This window comes from Simochromis diagramma, unplaced genomic scaffold (assembly GCF_900408965.1).
Source record: "Simochromis diagramma unplaced genomic scaffold, fSimDia1.1 OVJJ01000421.1, whole genome shotgun sequence".
NCBI lineage: Eukaryota > Metazoa > Chordata > Actinopteri > Cichliformes > Cichlidae > Simochromis > Simochromis diagramma.
Genome location: NW_024387250.1, coordinates 2,366,106 through 2,387,591, shown reverse-complemented (window position 1 = coordinate 2,387,591; position 21,486 = coordinate 2,366,106). Strand labels below are relative to the sequence as shown.

General features: G+C 39.9%; 1 protein-coding gene across 7 annotated transcripts in view; it reads right to left on the bottom strand.

Annotated features, from left to right (window-relative positions):
* eys (eyes shut homolog) overlaps positions 1-15,218 on the bottom strand; it is a 166,353-nt gene extending 151,135 nt beyond the window's left edge. For 4 of the 7 annotated variants that reach the window (XM_040001369.1, XM_040001372.1, XM_040001375.1 and 1 more), the window contains exons 1-4: positions 15,021-15,218; positions 1,741-1,836; positions 759-1,601; positions 156-272 (exon numbers count right to left, since the gene is read on the bottom strand). In XM_040001369.1, coding sequence (XP_039857303.1) covers positions 156-272; positions 759-1,601; positions 1,741-1,780 — 1,000 coding nt within the window. In that variant the 5' untranslated portion in view covers positions 1,781-1,836; positions 15,021-15,218. Of the gene's footprint in view, positions 1-155; positions 273-758; positions 1,602-1,740; positions 1,837-15,020 lie in introns of those variants that run through there. The other 3 variants (XM_040001374.1, XM_040001371.1, XM_040001376.1) reach the window with 3 other exon arrangements.
* Positions 15,219-21,486: the final 6,268 nt, after the last annotated feature.

Genomic DNA, 21,486 nt, shown 5'->3' with positions numbered 1-21,486 from the left:
TTGTGCTTTGTATACAGAATTGCAGTAAACTGTGTGATTTGCTTGGTAGTGATTAAAACTGTGACATGCTGTTTAAAGAGCAGCTCTTCATTGTTACTGAGCCAGACAGTCCATCTACGTTATATAAACAGCCTTCTAAAATAAGAGATGCTTACCAGAGAAACCAGTGTCACAGATGCATTTGAAGGATGCAGGTGATATTTGAAGGCATGTCCCATTTTCACAGATGCTGTCACAGTTTGCTTTCCCAATGATTTCAGAGCAGTTAACCCCTAAAACAAACAGCCCATTAGATGATTATTCACAGAGGACCAGGCACAGAAAAAAAAACAGTAGATGAGCAGAATTAAGTTTGCTTGCATGCACGGAGGTCTAATGCCTTTGATTTTAATTTTGTTAAAGAAAAAAAGTCATTACTGTAGATAATTCAGCAAGGAGCTTAAAAAGGAAGTCATCTGGAATGCAAGCAATGTAAAAATTTATTCTGTTTGCATTACATGAGTGTGTCGGAGGGTTATGGTGAAAAACATTAACTTGATGTGTTCAATAAATCCATAATTGAGAAGCTGCTTTTACGTTCTTTCAGCACATGAGTACGTCTCTCAGAAACACTTCTTCTACAAACTTTGATTTTGTAGCAAATGCAACATGTTACAGCCACAAGTGATGTATAGGACTATTTTTAGATGCTCTGACCAAGCCCTTATTCAAACAATTACGAGAACTCATTAAATGGGATCAGTGACATTTGTGCTCACCTGTAAAATGTGGAGGACACAGACACTTATATGTTCTGTGGTGTGGATCTGTCGATCCATTGCTCAAACAGACTCCTTTGTTTTCACAGGGGTTATCCAAACAAGCATCAAACTTTTCACAAAACCTCCCGGAATACTTGTGGTGACATCGACAGTGGAATGCACTCTCTCCGACTCCTGTTTGACAGACACCGTTCCCCGAACAAAGTCGAAGCATCGGGGAGCTCCGACAAAGTTGGGTTTTAACTGTGACGTTCAGCCTCAAACCTAGCGTGCACAGCTGTGTGTCTCCTTCGTGCAGCGCAATAAAATAACGGTGACCCGGCATGAGCCACCTGGCATCGACTTGCTCTCTTTCGTTTATGTTGTGAGGGAAGAGAAACTGATCTTCTCTCTGTCCTGTTGCAGAACAGCTTTCAAAGTTCTCTTTTGACACATTTAGGAGTTTGATGCCATATGACTTGAGTGTTTCATCAGCAGACATCAGCAGTTTGTCTCCATGTTGTAGCTGAAGTGGGCATATCTGTGGGAAGTTGAAAGGCTGCTCACTTGACTCGTCTCCCCGCTGGGAATCCCAACACTCAGAAACACTCCTGCAGATGTTCCCTATTAGAGTCCAATTCATTTGGATTGTGTTTTTTTTAAGGTGCCATTCGGTTGAAGGTTGCCTGTTGCAAAGGATTTGGCAGTGGATCATATGAATGGCCACAAAAATGAGACTCACGTGAAACAATGACGATCTCATGTCTCCTCTTTCTCTGTATTTAATCCAAATCAGTTTGGGACTTTTAAGAACGACTTTATGTGATGCTTTACTCCAAAGTCCACCAGAGTAGCAATCGCCTGAAGAAAACAAAGAGATTTTTTAAAATGTGTTTTACGGCTACACACTGTTGCTGCTTAAAACTTTATCCAGAGCACTAGAAGTGACTGAGCCCATGCTGTTATTATGAAGATTTCATTTTACAATAACACCACAGACCTATGGTTTCTGCGAGGGTAGCAGGAGCTGTCATAATCATATGCAGTGCTGCTGACCACCAAGTGTGTCACAGCAGCCTCAGCCTCCCGGAGGTTTCTACAGAGAGTGACAATGTCAGATAAAATATTCTCTCTCTCCCCTGCTGGTGCCTGATACCTCAGTGTCAGGCAGCGAGATGAGTTAAAGCAGACAGCATTGTCTTCCTCCCTCAGGCCTTTTTCATACGTGTGCGCCAGATAAAACAACAAAGTAGAGAAGCCTCGCTGCAAGAAAAACTCTGCTTCTTGATCAGCTCACAAGGGCTGATATGAATAACTGCATGGCGATAAGTAATAAAACGCTGAATATGGAACACCAATATCAATAGAAGAGGGAGTGATAAAATGAATGAGATTGCAAGTATTGTCTTGGGGGTTCTGTGGGGACCCAGAAGACTTCATTTACACGAGATGAGGATGACTATTGTGTTTCACCGAACAAATTGGAAACCTGTCAGCTGATTTGTGAGAGAAAAAAATATTGAATTAAAATTTTAATAAAAGAGGACAAAATGTGGGATAGGTTTAGTGATTGCAGAATAGTAATTACCAGCACCTGTGCAATGGCCATTTACATGTAGTTATTCGTTTTTTAATTAACTTTTATTTAAAGTTCAGTATTTTTACATTGACAATGAATCAAAGGAGATTAGATATGAAAGGATTCATTCATAGCAACAGAGCATCCCTTTATTTTTTCAGCATTTTGATGTTTTCTATCTGGTGCGAGCGGTGCTGGTGAAGAGCCAGTCCTGCTTCAGTGCCTTTGGAGAATAAGCCTACACTTCAAAAAGTATGAAACCCGTACATTAGAGTTCTATAGCAGAAGTTGTGGTCATTATGTGTGGGGCGAAAAATGTGACAGATGTGATCCTTCTCCATAGTTACAGTAGTTCCAATTTTGGGTCCGGCAATTTCGTGGTGGCAAAAAAAGTGGCCAGACAGACAGGACACTGATGCGTTGTAAAAAAGATGTCATTTTGGCAGTCTGCTGGTTTTAGTGTAAAAGCACCAAAAAACACATGATTGAGATTCTTGCCAGAATATTGTAACTATACTGTAAAACAAAGCACCTCACAAACGTCTCATAATTATAAAACAGGAGAAAAGAAATCAATGAATGTCATTATGAGATAATAGAAAAAGCTCTTAAAAAACTCAATATATATTCAAAGAAATTTAATTTGTACATTAAACCTTTTTTTTTTTTTGAAAAAGAAAGACTTTGAGCAGATCTCTTTACATAATATGCCAGGAATCTTGAGCTGCTACTGGAACTAATGATTCAAGTTCTTCTAAAAGCAAGTTTTAGGTATTTACTTGGAAGTTATTATAATACACAAAGGAATCCTGGTTCGAGACTGGATGGAGACACAAATCCCTAAAAGGGTTGGGTCAGGAAGTGAATAAGCAAGTTGCCAAAAGTTTTCATCTAAATTACCTTTAAATGGCCACTGGGACATAAAAAAACAACAACGGACATATAGACTCATCAGTCAATCTGATTTAAAAATTGCTTAAAAAAGGGTAATTTTAAAAAAGCTTTTTCCCCCCGGAATCAATGGCAGCCAACCAACAGGTACAGAAGCAGGACCTCCCGTAAATTGAAAACAAGCAGAAATAAAGCACCCGTTCTACCATGGAAAATGTCTTGAGAACACAGATTGGTGCCACTGCAATAAAATCAAAACAATTGCCATTGCAAAATATTCTTTTCTTTTGACATTTTTCCATTGTTACATTTATTAATATAACCACAGTAGGAACAAAACTCTAATCCACAATTAAGTTTAATCCTTGATTAGATGAAACTGTGGATTTGGAGAATCGTCAAGCCTGCTGCTCTTGGCTTACAGGTTGTAAAAGTATGTTAAGCATCCCTGTCGCATGCCTACAAAGTTTCAAAAGACATGTGAAGATATGGAATTTCTTATATTGGTTTTAAAAAAGTGGCTAACAAACAACTTTAATGGGTTACAGACTAAAAAACATCAAACAATTTTTTTAAAACATGGTAACAAAATTGTCAATAAAATTGGAAATCAGAGTTTTACATAGATAGTACAATACAAAAGTACAGAGCAAACCCTAAACTCTTTACAGTTTGATTCCATGGAGTCAAACTTTCTTTCATTTTTAAAGTGGTCTGGAGAAACAGCTTTCCAGGCTTCTTAATGATCCTTTAAAGGTTTTCTTTGGACATTGGCTGCTTCACTGCTGGCTAAGGGTAAACGTAAATTCAGTAAGATCATAATTCATGTCGGCAGTAATGACACCCGGTTACGCCAATCGGAGGTCACTAAAATCAATATTGAATCGGTGTGCAACTTTGCCAAAACAATGTCGGACTCTGTAGTTTTCTCTGGTCCCCTCCCCAATCAGACCAGGAGTGACATGTTTAGCCGCATGTTCTCCTTAAATTGCTGGCTGTCTGAGTGGCGTCCCAGAAACGATGTGGGCTTCATAGATAATTGGCAAACCTTCTGGAGGAAACCTGGTCTTGTTAGGAGAGACGGCATCCATCCCACTTTGGATGGAGCAGCTCTCATTTCTAGAAATATGGACAAATTTATTAAACCCCCCAAAATATGACTATCCAGAGTTGGGACCAGGAAGCAGAGTTGCAGTCTTACACGCCTCTCTGCAGCTTCTCTCCTCCTGCTACCCCCCCAAAAACCCATCTCCATAGAGACTGTGTCAGCTCCCAAACAGACAAAAAACAAACTAAAAACCATCAACAAACAACTTAAACATAAACAATTACAAAGAAAGAACAATACAGTATCCACATCTGAACCAAAGAGTAAAACAGTGAAATGTGGATTATTAAATATTAGGTCTCTCTCCTCCAAGTCTCTGTTAGTACATGACTTAATAATTGATCAACAAATTGATTTACTCTGCCTTACAGAAACCTGGTTGCAGCAGGATGATTATGTTAGTTTAAATGAATCAACACCCCCGAGTCATTCTAACTACCAGAAATCTCGAAGCACAGGCCGGGGGGGCGGTGTGGCAGCAATTTTTCACACCAGCCTATTAATTAATGAAAGACCAAGACAGACTTTTAATTCATTTGAAAGCCTGATGCTTAGCCTCGTCCACCCCAGCTGTAAAACTCAGAAACCAGTCTTACTTGTTATCATCTATCGTCCACCTGGGCCTTACACAGAGTTTCTGTCTGATTTCTCAGACTTTTTATCTGATTTAGTTCTCAGCTCAGATAAAATAATTATTGTGGATGATTTTAACATCCATGTACATGCTAAAAATGACAGCCTCAACATGGCATTTAATCTGTTATTAGACTCAATTGGTTTCTCTCAAAATGTAAAAGAACCCACCCACCACTTTAATCACACTCTAGATCTTGTTTTAACATATGGCATAGAAACTGAACATTTAACAGTGTTTCCTGAAAACCCTCTCCTGTCTGATCATTTCCTGATAACATTTACATTTACAATAATTGATTACACAGCGGTGGAGAGTAGACTTTATCAAAGTAGATGTCTTTCTGAAAGCGCTGTAACTAAGTTTAAGAATATAATCCACCCACTGTTATCATCTTCAATGCCCTGTACCAACATAGAGCAGAGCAGCTATCTGAAAGCTACCCCAACAGAGGTCGATTATCTTGTTAATAATTTCACCTCCTCACTACGTATGACTCTGGATACTGTAGCTCCTGTGAAAACTAAGGTTTCTAATCAGAAGTACCTGACTCCGTGGTATAATTCTCAAACACGTACCCTAAAGCAGATGACTCGTAATCTGGAGAGGAAATGGCGTGTCACAAATTTAGAGGATCATCATTTAGCCTGGAGAAATAGTTTGCTGCTTTATAAGAAAGCCCTCCGCAAAGCCAGAACATCTTACTATTCATCACTGATTGAAGAAAATAAGAACAACCCCAGGTTTCTCTTCAGCTCTGTAGCCAGGCTGACAAAAAGTCAGAGCTCTTTTGAGCCAACAATCCCTTTAACGTTAACTAGTAATGACTTCATGAACTTCTTCACAAATAAAATTTTTATCATTAGAGAAAAAATTACCAGTAATCATCCCACAGATGTAATATTATCTACAGCTACTCTTAGTACCATTGATGTTAAGTTAGACTCTTTTTCTCTAATTGATCTTTCTGAGTTAACTTCAATAATTACTTCCTCCAAGCCATCAACGTGTCTTTTAGACCCCATTCCTACAAAACTGCTCAAAGAAGTCCTGCCATTAATTAATTCTTCGATCTTAAATATGATCAACCTATCTCTAATGATCGGCTATGTACCACAGGCCTTCAAGCTAGCTGTAGTTAAACCTTTACTCAAAAAGCCATCTCTAGACCCAGCAGTCTTAGCTAATTATAGGCCAATCTCCAACCTTCCTTTCATATCAAAAATCCTTGAAAGAGTAGTTGTCAAACAGCTAACAGATCATCTGCAGAGGAATGGTTTATTTGAAGAGTTTCAGTCAGGTTTCAGAGCTCATCACAGCACAGAAACAGCTTTAGTGGAGGTTACAAATGATCTTCTTATGGCCTCTGACAGTGGACTCATCTCTGTGCTTGTCCTGCTAGACCTTAGTGCAGCATTCGATACTGTCGACCATAATATCCTATTAGAGCGATTAGAGCACGCTGTAGGTATTACAGGTACTGCACTGCAGTGGTTTGTATCATATCTATCTAATAGACTCCAGTTTGTGCATGTAAATGGAGAGTCCTCTTCACACACCTGAGATTAATTATGGAGTTCCACAGGGTTCAGTGCTAGGACCAATTCTGTTTACATTATACATGCTTCCCTTGGGCAGCATCATTAGAAGACATAGCATACATTTTCACTGCTATGCAGATGACACCCAGCTCTATCTGTCCATGAAGCCAGATAACACACACCAATTAGTTAAACTGCAGGAATGTCTTAAAGACATAAAGACCTGGATGGCCGCTAACTTTCTGCTTCTTAATTCAGATAAAACTGAGGTTATTGTACTCGGCACTGAAAAGCCTAGAAATATGGTATCTAAGCAGATTCTTACTCTGGATGGCATTACCTTGGCCTCCAGTAACACTGTGAGGAACCTTGGAGTCATTTTTGACCAGGACATGTCCTTCAATGCACATATTAAACAAATATGTAAGACTGCTTTCTTCCATTTGCGCAACATCTCTAAAATTAGAAATATCCTGTCTCAGAGTGACGCTGAAAAACTAGTTCATGCATTTATTACTTCCAGGCTGGACTACTGTAATTCATTATTATCAGGATGTCCAAAAAACTCACTGAAAAGCCTTCAGCTAATCCAAAATGCTGCAGCAAGAGTCCTGACAGGGACTAGAAAGAGAGAGCATATTTCTCCTGTTTTGGCTTCCCTTCATTGGCTTCCTGTTAAATCCAGAATTGAATTCAGAATCCTGCTCCTCACATACAAGGTCTTAAATAATCAGGCCCCATCTTATCTTAATGACCTTGTAGTACCATATCACCCCTATTAGAGCGCTTCGCTCTCGCTCTGCAGGCCTACTTGTTGTTCCTAGAGTATTTAAAAGTAGAATGGGAGGGAGAGCCTTCAGTTTTCAGGCCCCTCTTCTGTGGAACCAGGTTCCAGTTTGGATTCGGGAGACAGACACGATCTCTACTTTTAAAATTAGGCTTAAAACTTTCCTTTTTGCTAAAGCATATAGTTAGGGCTGGACCAGGTGACCCTGAATCCTCCCTTAGTTATGCTGCAATAGACATAGGCTGCCGGGGGATTCCCATGATGCATTGAGTTTTTCCTTTCCAGTCACCTTTCTCACTCACTATGTATTAACAGACCTCTCTGCATTGAATCATATCTGTTATTAACCTCTGTCTCTCTTCCACAGCATGTCTTTTATCCTGTCTTCCTTCTCTCACCCCAACCGGTCGCAGCAGATGGCCGCCCCTCCCTGAGCCTGGTTCTGCCGGAGGTTTCTTCCTGTTAAAAGGGAGTTTTTCCTTCCCACTGTTGCCAAAGTGCTTGCTCATAGGGGGTCATATGATTGTTGGGTTTTTTTCTCTGTATCTATGAAGCGCCTTGAGGCGACTTATGTTGTGATTTGGCGCTATATAAATAAAATTGAATTGAATTGAATTGAATTCATTCATTCACAGTCCTGTGCTGTGATGAATCTAAATTTTTAAAAAAAATTGGTTTGGTTTGGCTACATGTCCACCAGTGGTGTTTGGGATGGAATTATGAATACCGAAAAGAACCATCAGATTTCAATATCCACCATAAAGCATATTTAAAGCCTCTGATTAGCAGCAGCTTTGTTTTTCAGCATGGCAATGCTCTCAAACACACTGCCAGTGCAGAACAAAAGGCAGCCGACATCCAAATAAGAGTTCTGATTTTCCTTTAAAAACTATTCCTGAAGACTACCTGTACTTAAAGAAATTACAAAAAAGCCTAAGAGAGTTAATAAAATTGGTCGAAATACTGACTTTCAAATTCCTTAGAATTGTACAAACTCTCACCCCCATTCTCTGCGGCCTGCTGGAGCGGGGGGGCTAGGAGGAGTTGGCCGTCCGACTGCGGTCTGGAGTGTGGGGCCTCCCTGCTGCTGCGGAGTCGGGGCGGTCTGCCTCTCCCCACCGCAGGGAAAAGGGTAACACCACCTGGGTCTGGGTGCAGTTCCCCCCTCCAGGGGCAAGGGTACCTAGACCCGGTTCGTAGAGTACGCTTGGGGAGTGTGATCGTGTGTACAGCGTCTCTTTATGTCTGTCTCCTCGTTGGTTGAGTGTGGAGTAAGTGCATATGAGAGCATGAGGGTGGGAATGGATGTTTGTGTCTGTGTGTGCCTGTATGTCTGTGTCTATATGTCAGGTTGGGTATCAGACGCCACCTCTCTGGGGACATCTCAGGCCCTCCAAGGTTTGGAGGCCTATCTCCACCCACCACCACTTCCCCTGCCAGTGGCGGACTCCCTCAGGTATCGGTGCGTTGGTGGTTCTTTGTGTCTGGGGGTGGGTGTCCGGGTACACACCGGCTCACTCCTTGGCGGCCGCTTATCGGGGCCTGGAGCCTGGGGCTCGCTCGGGCCACTTCGGAGGTGGGGTGCCCCCGGCCTCTCGGCCTGGGGCTCGGTCACTCAGGCACAGCTGGCTGCCGGCGGAGCTCACGGGCGCGTCACTGCAACTCCCCCTGGCTTCTGCTCGGTGGCTGCTAAGTGAGCCCTCATCTGGGACTCTCCTCAGCTCTTACTGAGACAGTGGCGCGGCTGCCCCTCTGTTGGTCTTCCTTGGTCTCTTGTGTTCTGGGGGCCTCTGGATGTCTGGAGTTTTGATCTCCTCCATACCTGCTTCATGCCCTGGAGGACGGGGCTGTGGCTCCCCACACTCCCTAGCAGATCGTTACATGGAGAAACCTTTGGAATACAAGCATGCTGATCCACACAGGTATGCACACAGGTGTACACACGGGTATTCACAGACGCGGACTACACCTTTCTTGGCTGCTGCCTCAAAGCACATTGTGCGCTGTCTATCTTGCGTGCTGCACAATATTGTTTATTATTTAGTATCTACTGATATCTACTGCTAGCTAGTTTATTGTGATGGTGCTGGGTTTTTTTATTATGTTGCTCTTTGTTGTTTGCTTTCTCTTCTGTTTTTTTTCTCCATACAGGTGACCCAGGTGGTTTTTTTTTTTGTTTGTTTGGGTTTTTTTTTTTTTTCTTTCTTCCCCCCCTTCTCACCGTCTCTTCTCCCCTTTGGTTTTCTTTCTCTCCCTCTCTTTCTTTCATTCTTTCTCCCTGTCCTATCCCCCAGTCATGTTTGTCCCGTTTGTAGCAACTGAAAATAAAATAAATTCATAATTATAATAAAGGTCAATCAAATGGACCAATATGGCAAGGCCATGATGATCCACTTGGTAAAATAAATCCGCTTGGCATCTTTCTTGGCCTTAAGACAACAATTCTGATGGCTAAAGATCCAAACGGGACACAAAAAAAAAAAAAAAAAAAAGAATTGTACAAACTCTTTTTTTGCCTTATATAAAGAGTACTGTAAATTATCCACAACAACCAAATGACAACAACCCTGAAACTACCAAAAACAGCACAACACCAGAATCTAATACTGTGTCACTATAAGGTGTTTTTGTCTATTAGTAGTAGCACAGTAGTGGCAGCTATGTTTACTGCTATCAGTCGCCTGTAACCAGTAATGTGATTTAGGCAAGAGGTCAGGATGTACTGTATACTCTGAATAGAAATTGGACTTTCACAGTATCAGCTACAATTCAATAATGCACTGCATAATGCTGTATGCTGCAGTACACTTGTTTATATCTCAACTACCACATAATAACAAGACCCAGGTCACCCCAACAGCCTCACCATGAATTGTCCCAAAGTTGGAGTGAAATGAAGACCACCTTATACCACCATGCATGTGGCAGTAAATTGACATCATCAACAAGCAGAATGAGTAAAAAGATAACAGAAGGCACACTAAGGCCAGGAAAGACTATCTATTTGCCACATTTCCACTGGAATTCAGAAAGAATACAATAAGCAAGTAAACCAAACAGTTGTAATCACACATTTGTTTCAATACCAAATTACTATCATAACTCATAATACATTGAGAAGCTGTTTAAACCATAGGTCTTTGTGCAGTTAACTTCATTTAAACTCTAAATGACATTTATCCATCTTGATCTTGACCAAATCTGATTCTAAATCCATCTAAAATTGCATTCGATACTCATTCATACTTCCACGGCAATCTATAGTGTTTGGCGTCCACTTAAATAAACAGACCAAAAGGTTCTCTTCGGATATTAAGAGGCCTTAAAGGTATTGATCAATTAGGATTAAACTGTGGGCCACACAGTGAAATGGTTCAGCTAATAAGGGCCATGGGGTCAGAAGCAAGGTAATGCTTGTGGGGGTCAACTAATTGTCTCAAACAGCCTCCTGGTATTATTGCACCTCAGTTCACTCCACAATTTAGGATGCCAATCACGCAGGTGTGTAGAGGGCAATGGATCAAGGGAGCTGTGTAAATCCTCGCTTGACTGATGACTGAGAGAGACATGAGGAGGACACAACGAATTATCGCATCATACTGGTAGGTTACATGTCAATTGCTGTCTGTCACAGGTTACAATAGCTGATACGGAGATTGAAAGAAAATTAATCGACAAAATATTTTCATAATCAGCTCCCTTTGTTCTTAAATAAATGGTTTAGGCAACTTAAATGTGAAGTTTACCAAATGAAGGACATTTCCCCTATTAATGTCACTTTCTTGACCAAATGACTCAAGAAAGAGATCAGGAGCTTACTCGGTAATAAATAGTCAACACAGCGCTGTAGGTTAGATGAAGATAAGAACTGGATCAAAGAGGACATTTGACATAACAAAGCTTAGTTTGATCAGAAACTAGGCCACATCTGAAAACATTTGCTAACTTGCCAACTAATGAGAAAGATTACATTTTCTTGTTTTCTTCACAAGTAGCAAAGTTTGGCTCATTAAGCTGTCAGCACGATGCACAGACAGTGATGAAGATGGTGGTTAGTGACTGAGGCACAATTGCTAGTTACAGTACAATGGCACTTCTGCAAGAACGAGGACGCACAGGTGTAAGTTGAGGCAAACATTGTTGAGATAAATAGTGTAAGCGTCCTTGTATATGGTAATTTCTCATTATCATTTCCTCAGAACTTTTCACAGCCTGGCAGCTGCAGTGACTGAATGCTGATGGTGTTTGCTATTGTGCTGTATTGAGTGTATTTTTTGCTTTTTTCCCCCCTCGCTGCATAGGGACTGGAGATGACTTATCGGAAGTTTATATTTGTACGGCATATTAAATTAAATTGAATTAAATTAAAATTCAAGTTGTAAGCCTCCTACATTGATGAAATCTGCTGCTGTTCTGTCATAACATGTCCCTCAGGATCATCATAACAAAGAAAGGGTCTTTTGCAACTCTCTGTGCCACAGTGAATCTGCTGAAATGATTAAATCAGAAGGCGAAAGCAAATCATCTCTCAATTTATCGCCACACATGAGGTATGCGATGAGATGAACTTCATGACCGGCATTACAGACTCGTAGGCTTCTATCAACTTGATAATATTTGGTAGAGCATCATTTGTCATCAGCATACCAATTCATTCTAAAAGCTTCCCGAGTGAACAACACAAAACAAAACAAAAAAAAACAACAGAAAAAAATCTGGAACAGATATTTTACCTGAGAAAGTCTGACTGTGAAGTAAACACAGACTTTAAATCAGCTGGCACAGAACTCATTTCTCTGTCCACTCACTGTTAAATTCACTTTTGTCAACACTGTGGTGATGGATTTGGTAGATGATGTCCCATTTCAGAGTAGGTTAGAGCAGAAAAAGGTCAACTGCCACCATCATTAAGTGGGTTCGAACACAGACCGGCTCCTGGACATATTTACAAAGCCAAAACGCTTCAGTTTTATTATTATTATTTAATAATAATAATAAGAAAACGAGCTTTGGTTATTATTTATAACCTTCAAACTGATACAAATCAGCTTTATTACTATATGAGCAGCGGGATGTCTCTGAAACAGCAGTGAACCACCAGCAGGCTACTGGCCACAGCCGCTGCTGGACTGATCGTTTGTGCTCCCTGGGTAGATGTGTGGATCGCCACTAATCACCTATAACAATGATGAGCATCCAGGCCTAAAGCCCCCTGAAAATTAGCCCGTACATCAATTTTCTTACTCTGAATGAAGTGATTGATGCCAAAGGCAAAACCAATTTTCACTCAAATTTCAGGTCTGTTTCCTGAATCATGTAAAGTAATACTGAGAAGACAAGTCATACAGTTCTGGCCTTTATCTTATAGAAGTGCATAGGAAATTAAACTTCACAGACACCTAGTTTTTTTGTTCTTTCTTTACTCTCTAAAACCTTAAACAACATTTGAAAGAAGCAAAACTGCAGAATGTTTTCAAGTCTGTAATATCTCAAACCATGGGTTAAATTAGGCCAAAGCCAGCAGCACAACAGCTTTGCCAGCTTGAAATGAATTGCTCTTTTTTTGTTTGTTTTAGGCACTACCTTTATCAGTCACCAGCCCCCCTGTATAGTCTACAGTGTTTCCTGTTTATTTGGGGCTCTGGAGGAGAACCTCAATAAGTTAAGGCTGTGAGTTTTTGTTTGTTTGTAACACTTGTGCAGTGCTTTGGGGATTTGCAGTATATACACTTTCTGCCACGCAGAGCCCTAAGAGCTCTGCATGAAGGAAATACTGCAGGCACGTCTGTGAGGCAGCTTGGTTATCATGATCCAGAATATGTGGCACACCTGCAGACCAGAAAATTGCTTTGGAGAGTTGCGTTTATTTAGTTATTTTTATCCATAGTTTTTCTTGTTTGTTCTGAGTCACCTATATAGAGCTTGTGGCATGCTAATATTAGGTGTGGATGCTGGAGGTCAAGCAAAAATCTCTTCTCCATCTCCACCAACTCTTCTCTTAAAAACTTCACACGAGTGTACAGTATACCTAAGACAGTGTATTTTCCCCTAAACAACAGATTTGTGTTTTAAATCTTATACAACGAATAGTTTCATGTTTATCAGTTTTTTAATCACCAGAAAAACATGTTTTGGTTTCATTTTACCTAAGTAAGCAAGTTGTTGTGCAAGTTGTCCATGCCATGAGCACACCAAACCATGCACAGCTAATAAACTCATCTTTAACCTAGAGAAAGTATCATTCATAACTTACAAAAAAGGGTTTTTTTATTTTATTTCCACTTCACCTCAATACTTCTTAAATGAACTTGGGACCCAGAAAAGCCAATTGCCTTCTGAATCTTGCTCATATGCAGTTCAACTGGTTTTAACTCGTTATAGCTCATATCCATGCGGCTATATACTGTTAACTGCCAGTATAGCTTTTATTAGCACTGCTGAGCCAGCCAGGGATTTCCACTAGAGTCACTTAAGGTTTTAATGTGATTCTCCTGTTCGGTATTGGTTTTGACACTGTGCCCTGTGCACACAGATTCCATGAAACTTTTAATATAATTCGATGTAGATGATGAAATCCCCAAATTCTTTGCAATTTTAAAATAGAAAAGAAACTCTTACATTGTTGAACTATTTGCTCGTGAATTTTTTCTTTAGTGCGAGGGGGGGAAAAAAGAAGAAAACTGAGTTCTTACATTGAATGTATTGTTTATTTTTTAATTAAATGTGGGTTTACTATTTGTGGGTTTACAGCGGAGCATCTGCCTTCATCTCACTCTATCCCTAGCATCCTCCTCTGTCACAACAACCCTCTGCATGTCCTCCTTCGCTATCTTCATCAAATTCCTCTGTGGTCTTCCTCTTTTCCTGCTGCCTAACAGCTACATATTCAACATCCCTTGTCCAGTAAATCCACTATCCCAGACTATCTCAGCCTTGTCCCTCTTTTTCTCCAAAGTGCTCGACCTCAGCTGTCCCTCTGATACTCTCATTTCTAATCCTGTCCACTCTGGTAATTCCCAGCTTATTGTATTTATTGATCATTTGTTTATTTCTGTTACATCTATTTAAAAATCTTTTTTTTTTACTTTTTTGATTTAGATCCCATTTGCACGTGGATCCAAAATGTACCATAACCGGTGATTTGTGGACAATTTTCATAACTACGTGACTCACTTTAACTAAAATAAAAATGTGTGCTGCTAAAGTTAGCCAGCTTTAACAAGTGGCGCATGTCTTACTATTTTTCCCCCATGGTGATGTCACATTTAGATTACTGAGCACCTCAGGGTGTGCTGGATGACATTATACAAAAACAAAACTTTTTGGTTCAACACCGGTCATAAGTAATTTCTCCTAATTTAGAGACACTGATTTTTTTTTTTACACTAACAACAACAACAACAACAACAATAATAATAATAATAATAATAACTGTGCACACTACTACAACCTATACCTGTCTTAAGAGTTTGAGAAGTTTTAAAAAGTTATTATAATGCAAAGATGAAAGAGGCTACATCAACAAGATTGAACTACAGCTTAGCATTAAATGTAGCTAACGCGTCCCTCTGCCCCCATCCTGCAAATGCTAGGCCCAGGATTTACTATGGACGGCTAATCTTACTAGTAGGGAGTACACATGGACCATCTGCTGCATGCAGAAACGGTGCAGCAGACACCTCTCTGCTGACTTGCAATTAACGCCGTTTCATCGTGTGTGCCGGTGGGATATATGCTCACCATTAAGTTGCAAAGGTGTTCCGCCCTGGGACGGTGACTTGTACCATCATTCTGGAGAATTTGCTAGTCAGAGGTGAGGTGTGTATCTCCGTGGGGAATAAGACAGCTGAGCCGTCTAAGCGACACCGGGGGAAACACGTTGCTAAGGAAATGTGATCAGAAGCTGAGGGCTGAAGGCGTGCCTGTCTGCTGAGGAGATGGCCCTCTGTGGCAGGTCAGGGCGGGGATACGGGGCTGCTTGATTGATTATTTAATTAGGCTTAACAAAATATTCATTAGCGAGGCGAGTCATTATCTTGTGTAAACAATTGAACCTCTCCTACAAAATGAAAATGGTTTTTATATAGCCTATTACCTGAGAGGTGGAAAAAAAAAATTGACTGGGGTCTCTCAAAGCCTAGCTATAATTGATCCTCTGCAGGTCTGGATTAGGAACGCGTTTAATAAGAACTAAAACTCCAAAACTGTTGTTTCGTGCATCTGGTTGCCTAGCAGGCTAAATGAATTACTGTAGCACTTTGTCATGCATGCGCTACTTCAATTGCTTGGGCTGATGTGAAGATTACACTAGACTATCATAATGCAACAATTCAGAATGTGAATAGCTTTATCAGCTTTTAATTTTTGCACCGGATTATTGGGAACATTTTTTAGGAAATGCATTTCATTTCTTGATGAGAGTTAGAGGAAGATTGATTTCATGTGGAGCTTTTGATTAGTATTTGCATAATGAAAAGAAGCAACAACGGCTATAGCCTGGCCTGTCCGCACTACTGAACAGTTTCTATCATCGCCTCTGTTCAGTGCACATCAACTGCTTCAGGAGTGGTTATGTGTGTCTGTGTCTGTGTGCAGCAACTTCCTGGAATTGCCACTATTGGCCGGAAGTCAGTGGGAAAACTCCTCAAGGGTACATTTGGTACCATTTCACATCTCACTTCTTTTTTACATCCTCTTCCATCTAACGCTCACAGAAACACGCGCACATAAGCAGCAGGAGGGTACATCCATAGTGGTATTGTGTTTATATCATATTTAATATTTATTTGCAGAGGGAATGTTTTGACAGCTTGTGTGTGATTTTGTTTTTCATTTTTCCTTCAATGACCTACATCCTGCTTGCTGTACAGGTATATTCACACCACACAGACATACTGCAATCAGTCTTCTGCTGGTTGTTGCTGAAAACAGTATAAGCAAGGGGTTAAGTGCCTTGCTCCAGGGCATTTTGGCAGTGGCTGCTGAGGGAGAAAGGAGAGTGTTTGCCATTTTACATTCCAACCCTGATTCCTCCAGCTGGCCAGTGACTCTCCATCCATTAGCTTGTCACTGATTTATTTCTGTTCTCTGACCAGGAAACATACCCGCGTCCCAATAAATACAATGTAGTTCCTCAAAGATCCTCCACTGTTATTTACATTGGCACCAAGGCGTTGCTGATGCAACCAATTATGGTGATGAGTTTTATGCAATGGGAAATAGTGTTGCAATATCTGGGACCGCAGAAAACTGCAAACTACTTTTTTTTTCTAGCAATAGAAACAATTAAAACCACATTTTTGTTATTATTTCCCCATGTCATTTTATTGCAGTAAAAAAGAGAACATGTATTTGACCCATTTCTAAGCTCCACTGAGAAATTGAGGGAGATGACAGATATTTTCATAAAGGTCACCCTCTTCTCTTTCACCTTACTTTTCTTGATGGTTTGCTCACAGTAGTATTCTCAGCACACTTCACTCCTTGCAAGCTGCTTCTGTGGTGTGTCCTCCACACTCCTCCTCTGCTAGCCACAGGCTTTTGCCCTACAGAAGCTCTTCAGATCATCACATCAGTAGTCAGTTTCAAGTAATTTCAGGATCAATTTTTAAAATGGCTGTTCTTATCAAAATACATCAGTGTGAAGCACATATCTGACCTTAAGAGTTGACATATTCTATCTCCTATGCTTATCTTGGTGAAAGACATTTAAGTTCTCAAATTTGGTTTGCTTCCCCACTGTGACTAGATTAACGAGCTGCCCTTTTGCTTGTAGCATCAGCCATATTTTCTGCAGCTTTAGGTAGCTTCATTATATACAGAAATATTGACCTTCAGCGCTTTTTATGAGAATGTATAGCAGGGAAAAGCAAGCATTTATCTATATAGCCCTGCAAACTATTCTCATCATTCCATATCTTCCAGTACTGTTCCAAGTCCTTGCTGGTATTTTGGCTCTTTGATATGAAGTGAATATTTTACATTTGAGTCTTGCTTTTTCACTAAATTCACTTTGTAACAATAACATTAATTACGCAGTCATTATAACAAATGACTTTAAAGCTGTGTAATTTCCATCATGCTGCCCTGTAATCTGGGGTTAAAGTGGGCTAGAATGGCATTCTGGCACCTTCAGTTAATAAGCAACAGAATCTAATAGGCAGGTAATGCATATTATTTTTGAATTAGTTATTTTTTTCTGTTGCAGCCTGGTGTTGCTTCCAGTAACTGGATAGAGATACTTGCTCAGTAATAACAAAATAATGACATCCCCAGGCTTACACCTCTTTCAACACTGCTTTTTCCTTCTTATCCTTGTGATGTGTTCGTGTGACGTAAAATTCCTGAGATTTTTTTCAATGGTATTTTCATGCAACCCTAAATTCAATCACCAAATTCTAGTTTTTCTAATGGCTTACTACCCCTTACTGTCCAGGGGCTGCAACTCAGCAATAACTTGTGAAACATCTGCTTAATTCTTTTCACACTGAGTTGGCTAAATCCACAAATCTAATCTATAGGTATGCCAACACTGACAACCTCTCTGAAACCCTACAACATAATCTACACAGTAACCTCATTGGAAACGTATCTACATGCTGTGTCGACATAGCTCGCAGCTGTTTTGATCGGCCTGGTTTTTGAATTTATCAGTAAGAGAATAACAAGCATTGCCTTAATATAATGACAAATGTCAGCAAATTCCTGCAGGGAGGTTCTAGGTCCTAGCATTTTATTTGTTTCTGTCATGGCTGGCACCAGATATAAAACACCGGGACAAGACCACAGTGGAATTAACACATAAAACATGACACAAAAGCATGAATGCTGGTAACAGCATCAGCCACCAAAGAAAGTCTAAAGCAAAGAAAATCTGCTGGAACTCACAAAACAAGTTGCAACTTATTTCTAAGCAATTTTTCTCTCCACACTGCACCACTACACCCAATCTTAGAGTTCCTGCACCTGCCAAATGCCACTTTAAACCCTGCCTGTAATGTATGTATGTCTTGGGTTTGTAATTCTCAGTATCACCGAACAAGGAAATTAGTTTTTGTTGCTGTTGTTTGTTTTGTTTTTTAATGTAAAAAAAAAAAATGTTCATCCATTTCCAGTATTAGTACACCAAGAAAGTTTAAGTGACACAGAAAGCCAGAAAATGTACTTTAAATCCACAGTGATTAAAGAGCGGTGGTTAAAGAGCTTCAGTGGAATTTATACACATTAAGCCAACTGCAACAATCACTTTTAAAGGAATTGAACAGAAGTTAAACAATAATTGATTAGCAATCATTTGGGGTAGTTTTTAGTACCTTGCTGTAGGTTAGAAAGTCTGTGGGCTTGATGCACTTTACTACAGTAAGTGCTGACTCAACAACTTGTTAATCAAGCCTGCAGTTATGCACACACAGTCAGCTGCATGGAGCCCGCTGAGAAATACTTGGATCCCTCTTGAATATAGATATAATTAGATTGTTGCACAAGATCTTGCTGGCTGAATTATCAGCCAAGCCACACGCTGCATGTTCACTAAACAGAATGTAGTGAAGGATGCAAAACGACATCAGTGGGATATAAAAAACACACAAACTCCAGTTTGACATTCAAAAGTTAAAACACTTTACTTAGTTAAAGATGGTCAGATAACATTGTGCACTGCCAATACTGTCAGCCATTAACTCTAACTACCAGTATAAACGTAAAAACAGACCCAAATAGTCGACATTTGAAGAACTTCCTGCCCAGAATGTCAAAAAAGAACCCAGAAAAGTGAAAATAATGAATCTAGACAGACATTACTAAAATGTCACAGAAAAACACTCAAGTATTAATTACTGATTCACAGGCCAAATGCCATGTTGTAATTGCCTCAAAACTTAAATGTTTAAGGTGCTAAACTAAAAGTTATATTTCTTAATTTTTTCCCTGAGAACCGCAGATATTAATCAACATTTACATGTGGCAGCAGTTATTCTGCTGCCCCTGAGTTATGTGACCTTTTCCACTTTCTCAACTGCATACCGCAGTGTCTCCTGAGGTAAATGCTGTTGTACTGCATGTAGCATATGCTCATTTAATAAAAATGCAATATATTATCCTGCAATTCCCCAAATTGACCTACAAAGATTGTATTCCCATCAGGCTTGGGGGCAGAAAATATGTATAAAATGAGTAATTGCTGCAAATGCAAGGAATGAATCTGTGTTTACACAGTTACAAAAATCCTAATAGGCACACAGCAAACACATATACTCACAAATACTGTAGAAGTGGGCAGCGTTGCCTTAAGCATCACTTGTGACTGGTAAACAGAAGAAACATAAATATATACAAATCCAGAATATGAAATATGAGAAGAACCACAAACAAGCATATTTTTTTCTGGCATTTCTGTGTGTAATTTTGTGCATTTGTAGTTCCCATGTCATTTTTACCAGTAATCAATCTTAGGTAGTCTAAAAAAACATGAATTGTTATCCCAGATTGTGCTTTGCTGTTTGACTGATTACTCCGGACTCAGTTGATAGAGTAGAGCGGGCGCTTGAAACAAGGACACCGCCATATTTTTTCCTCTCTACCTCCGGGATTTAAATATTAAACATAAAGGATGGCAGATTATTATCCCTGTCACCTTGCCTTAAGCAATGATATTCTGTCTTAACAGTGCCATACAGTACCTGCTGTGTCACATATTGGTGGGATTACTCTGAAAAAGAAAAGATACTGTCTGAAGCATGCGAGTTAGGGGACCAAAATTTGCTCCATTGGAATTGGCTTATTTACTGTTGTAATCTTTGGTTACAGTTTAAAATATTCAGAGGACCTCTTTAGTGAAAAATATCATTGTGCTTAATATTTATACATAATAGAAAATCATATTGAGATGTTTTGGTGTAAAATGGCTTTTTAAGTCCTTGCTTTGTTGTAATGTCCCCATTTACAGTGCTACATTCTGATGAGGCCATAATGATCTTTTTAGCACCACAAAGCAACAGAGTAACAAGCGCAGAACTTTTAATATTTAACCTGTCTTGCTGCAGGAGAATAACAACATTTCCAACATGGTGTTAAAATTCAAAAACAATGGATTTCGAGAGAGCATTTTCCCCAACATTTGTCAAAACTGAGCATTTAATATATATTAAAAAACAGGGATGCATTGATTTATCAGTAGAGCAGCTGCTTATTTTCCCTGTTGACTATCATAAGCCTATCAGCGTTATGGGCGGCTGTGTGCAGGCCATAAGACAGAACACAGACAAAGAAACCAAAGACTAGAAATGATAAATAATATTATAAACTCAAACCTCAGGCATCCTAACAATCAGCCAATAAGATGAAATTCACTGGTGGCAATTTTGTTTCCCATGAATTCAGGCTCTAACCTTATAATTTTGTATGATGCCATATTTGTTCATTTAATGATACAGTGATGCCCAAAATGCATCTTGACCACCCAGTTAAAAAATAACTGAACAAATTCCTTTGTGAAATCAACATAAAAATAGGATAGAAAGTACAAGCACTGTATCTAACTTCTGATTGGGTGGCCAGCCTACACCATGTGTCCAAAGTTGCCCACTGCCAAATCTCTCCTCTGTTTGTTCAAGGAAAGCACACAACTCTGAAGCAGGCCTAACAGCACCACACTGAATGAACTCTAATGGCTCAGACTGCACACACAGCACCACTGCTTGTAAAAAAATACACAATACACAAATATAGTACAGTAAAAGCTCAAATGTATGTACAAACTAGCACATTTTTTATTAGTATTTCTAACATTAGTTTATGTTAGAGAACCACAATATCTGGCGAAATCAACACTGGATGCCTGAGATCTTCGAGCCTTCGGGCGACACTGCATTAAAAACAGCCAAAGCTCTTCTAAAATGGACTGAGGCAGAGAAGAAAACTGTTCTGTGATCAGACAAATTGAAATGGTAAAAGTATTTCTGGAAAACATGAGTGCTGTGTCCTCCAGGCTAAAGAGGAAAGGGACCATCCCAGCTTTTTATCAGCATTCAGTTCAATAGCCTGCATCACTGATGGCATGGAGCTGCCTCAGTGCCTGCGGAATTGGCACCTTGCACATCTGGAAAGGCACCAGCAAAGCTGAAAGGCATATACAGATTTCAGAGCAACATATGATCATTCAGACAATGTCTTTTTCATGGAAGGCCTTGCACATTTAGGAAGACAGTGC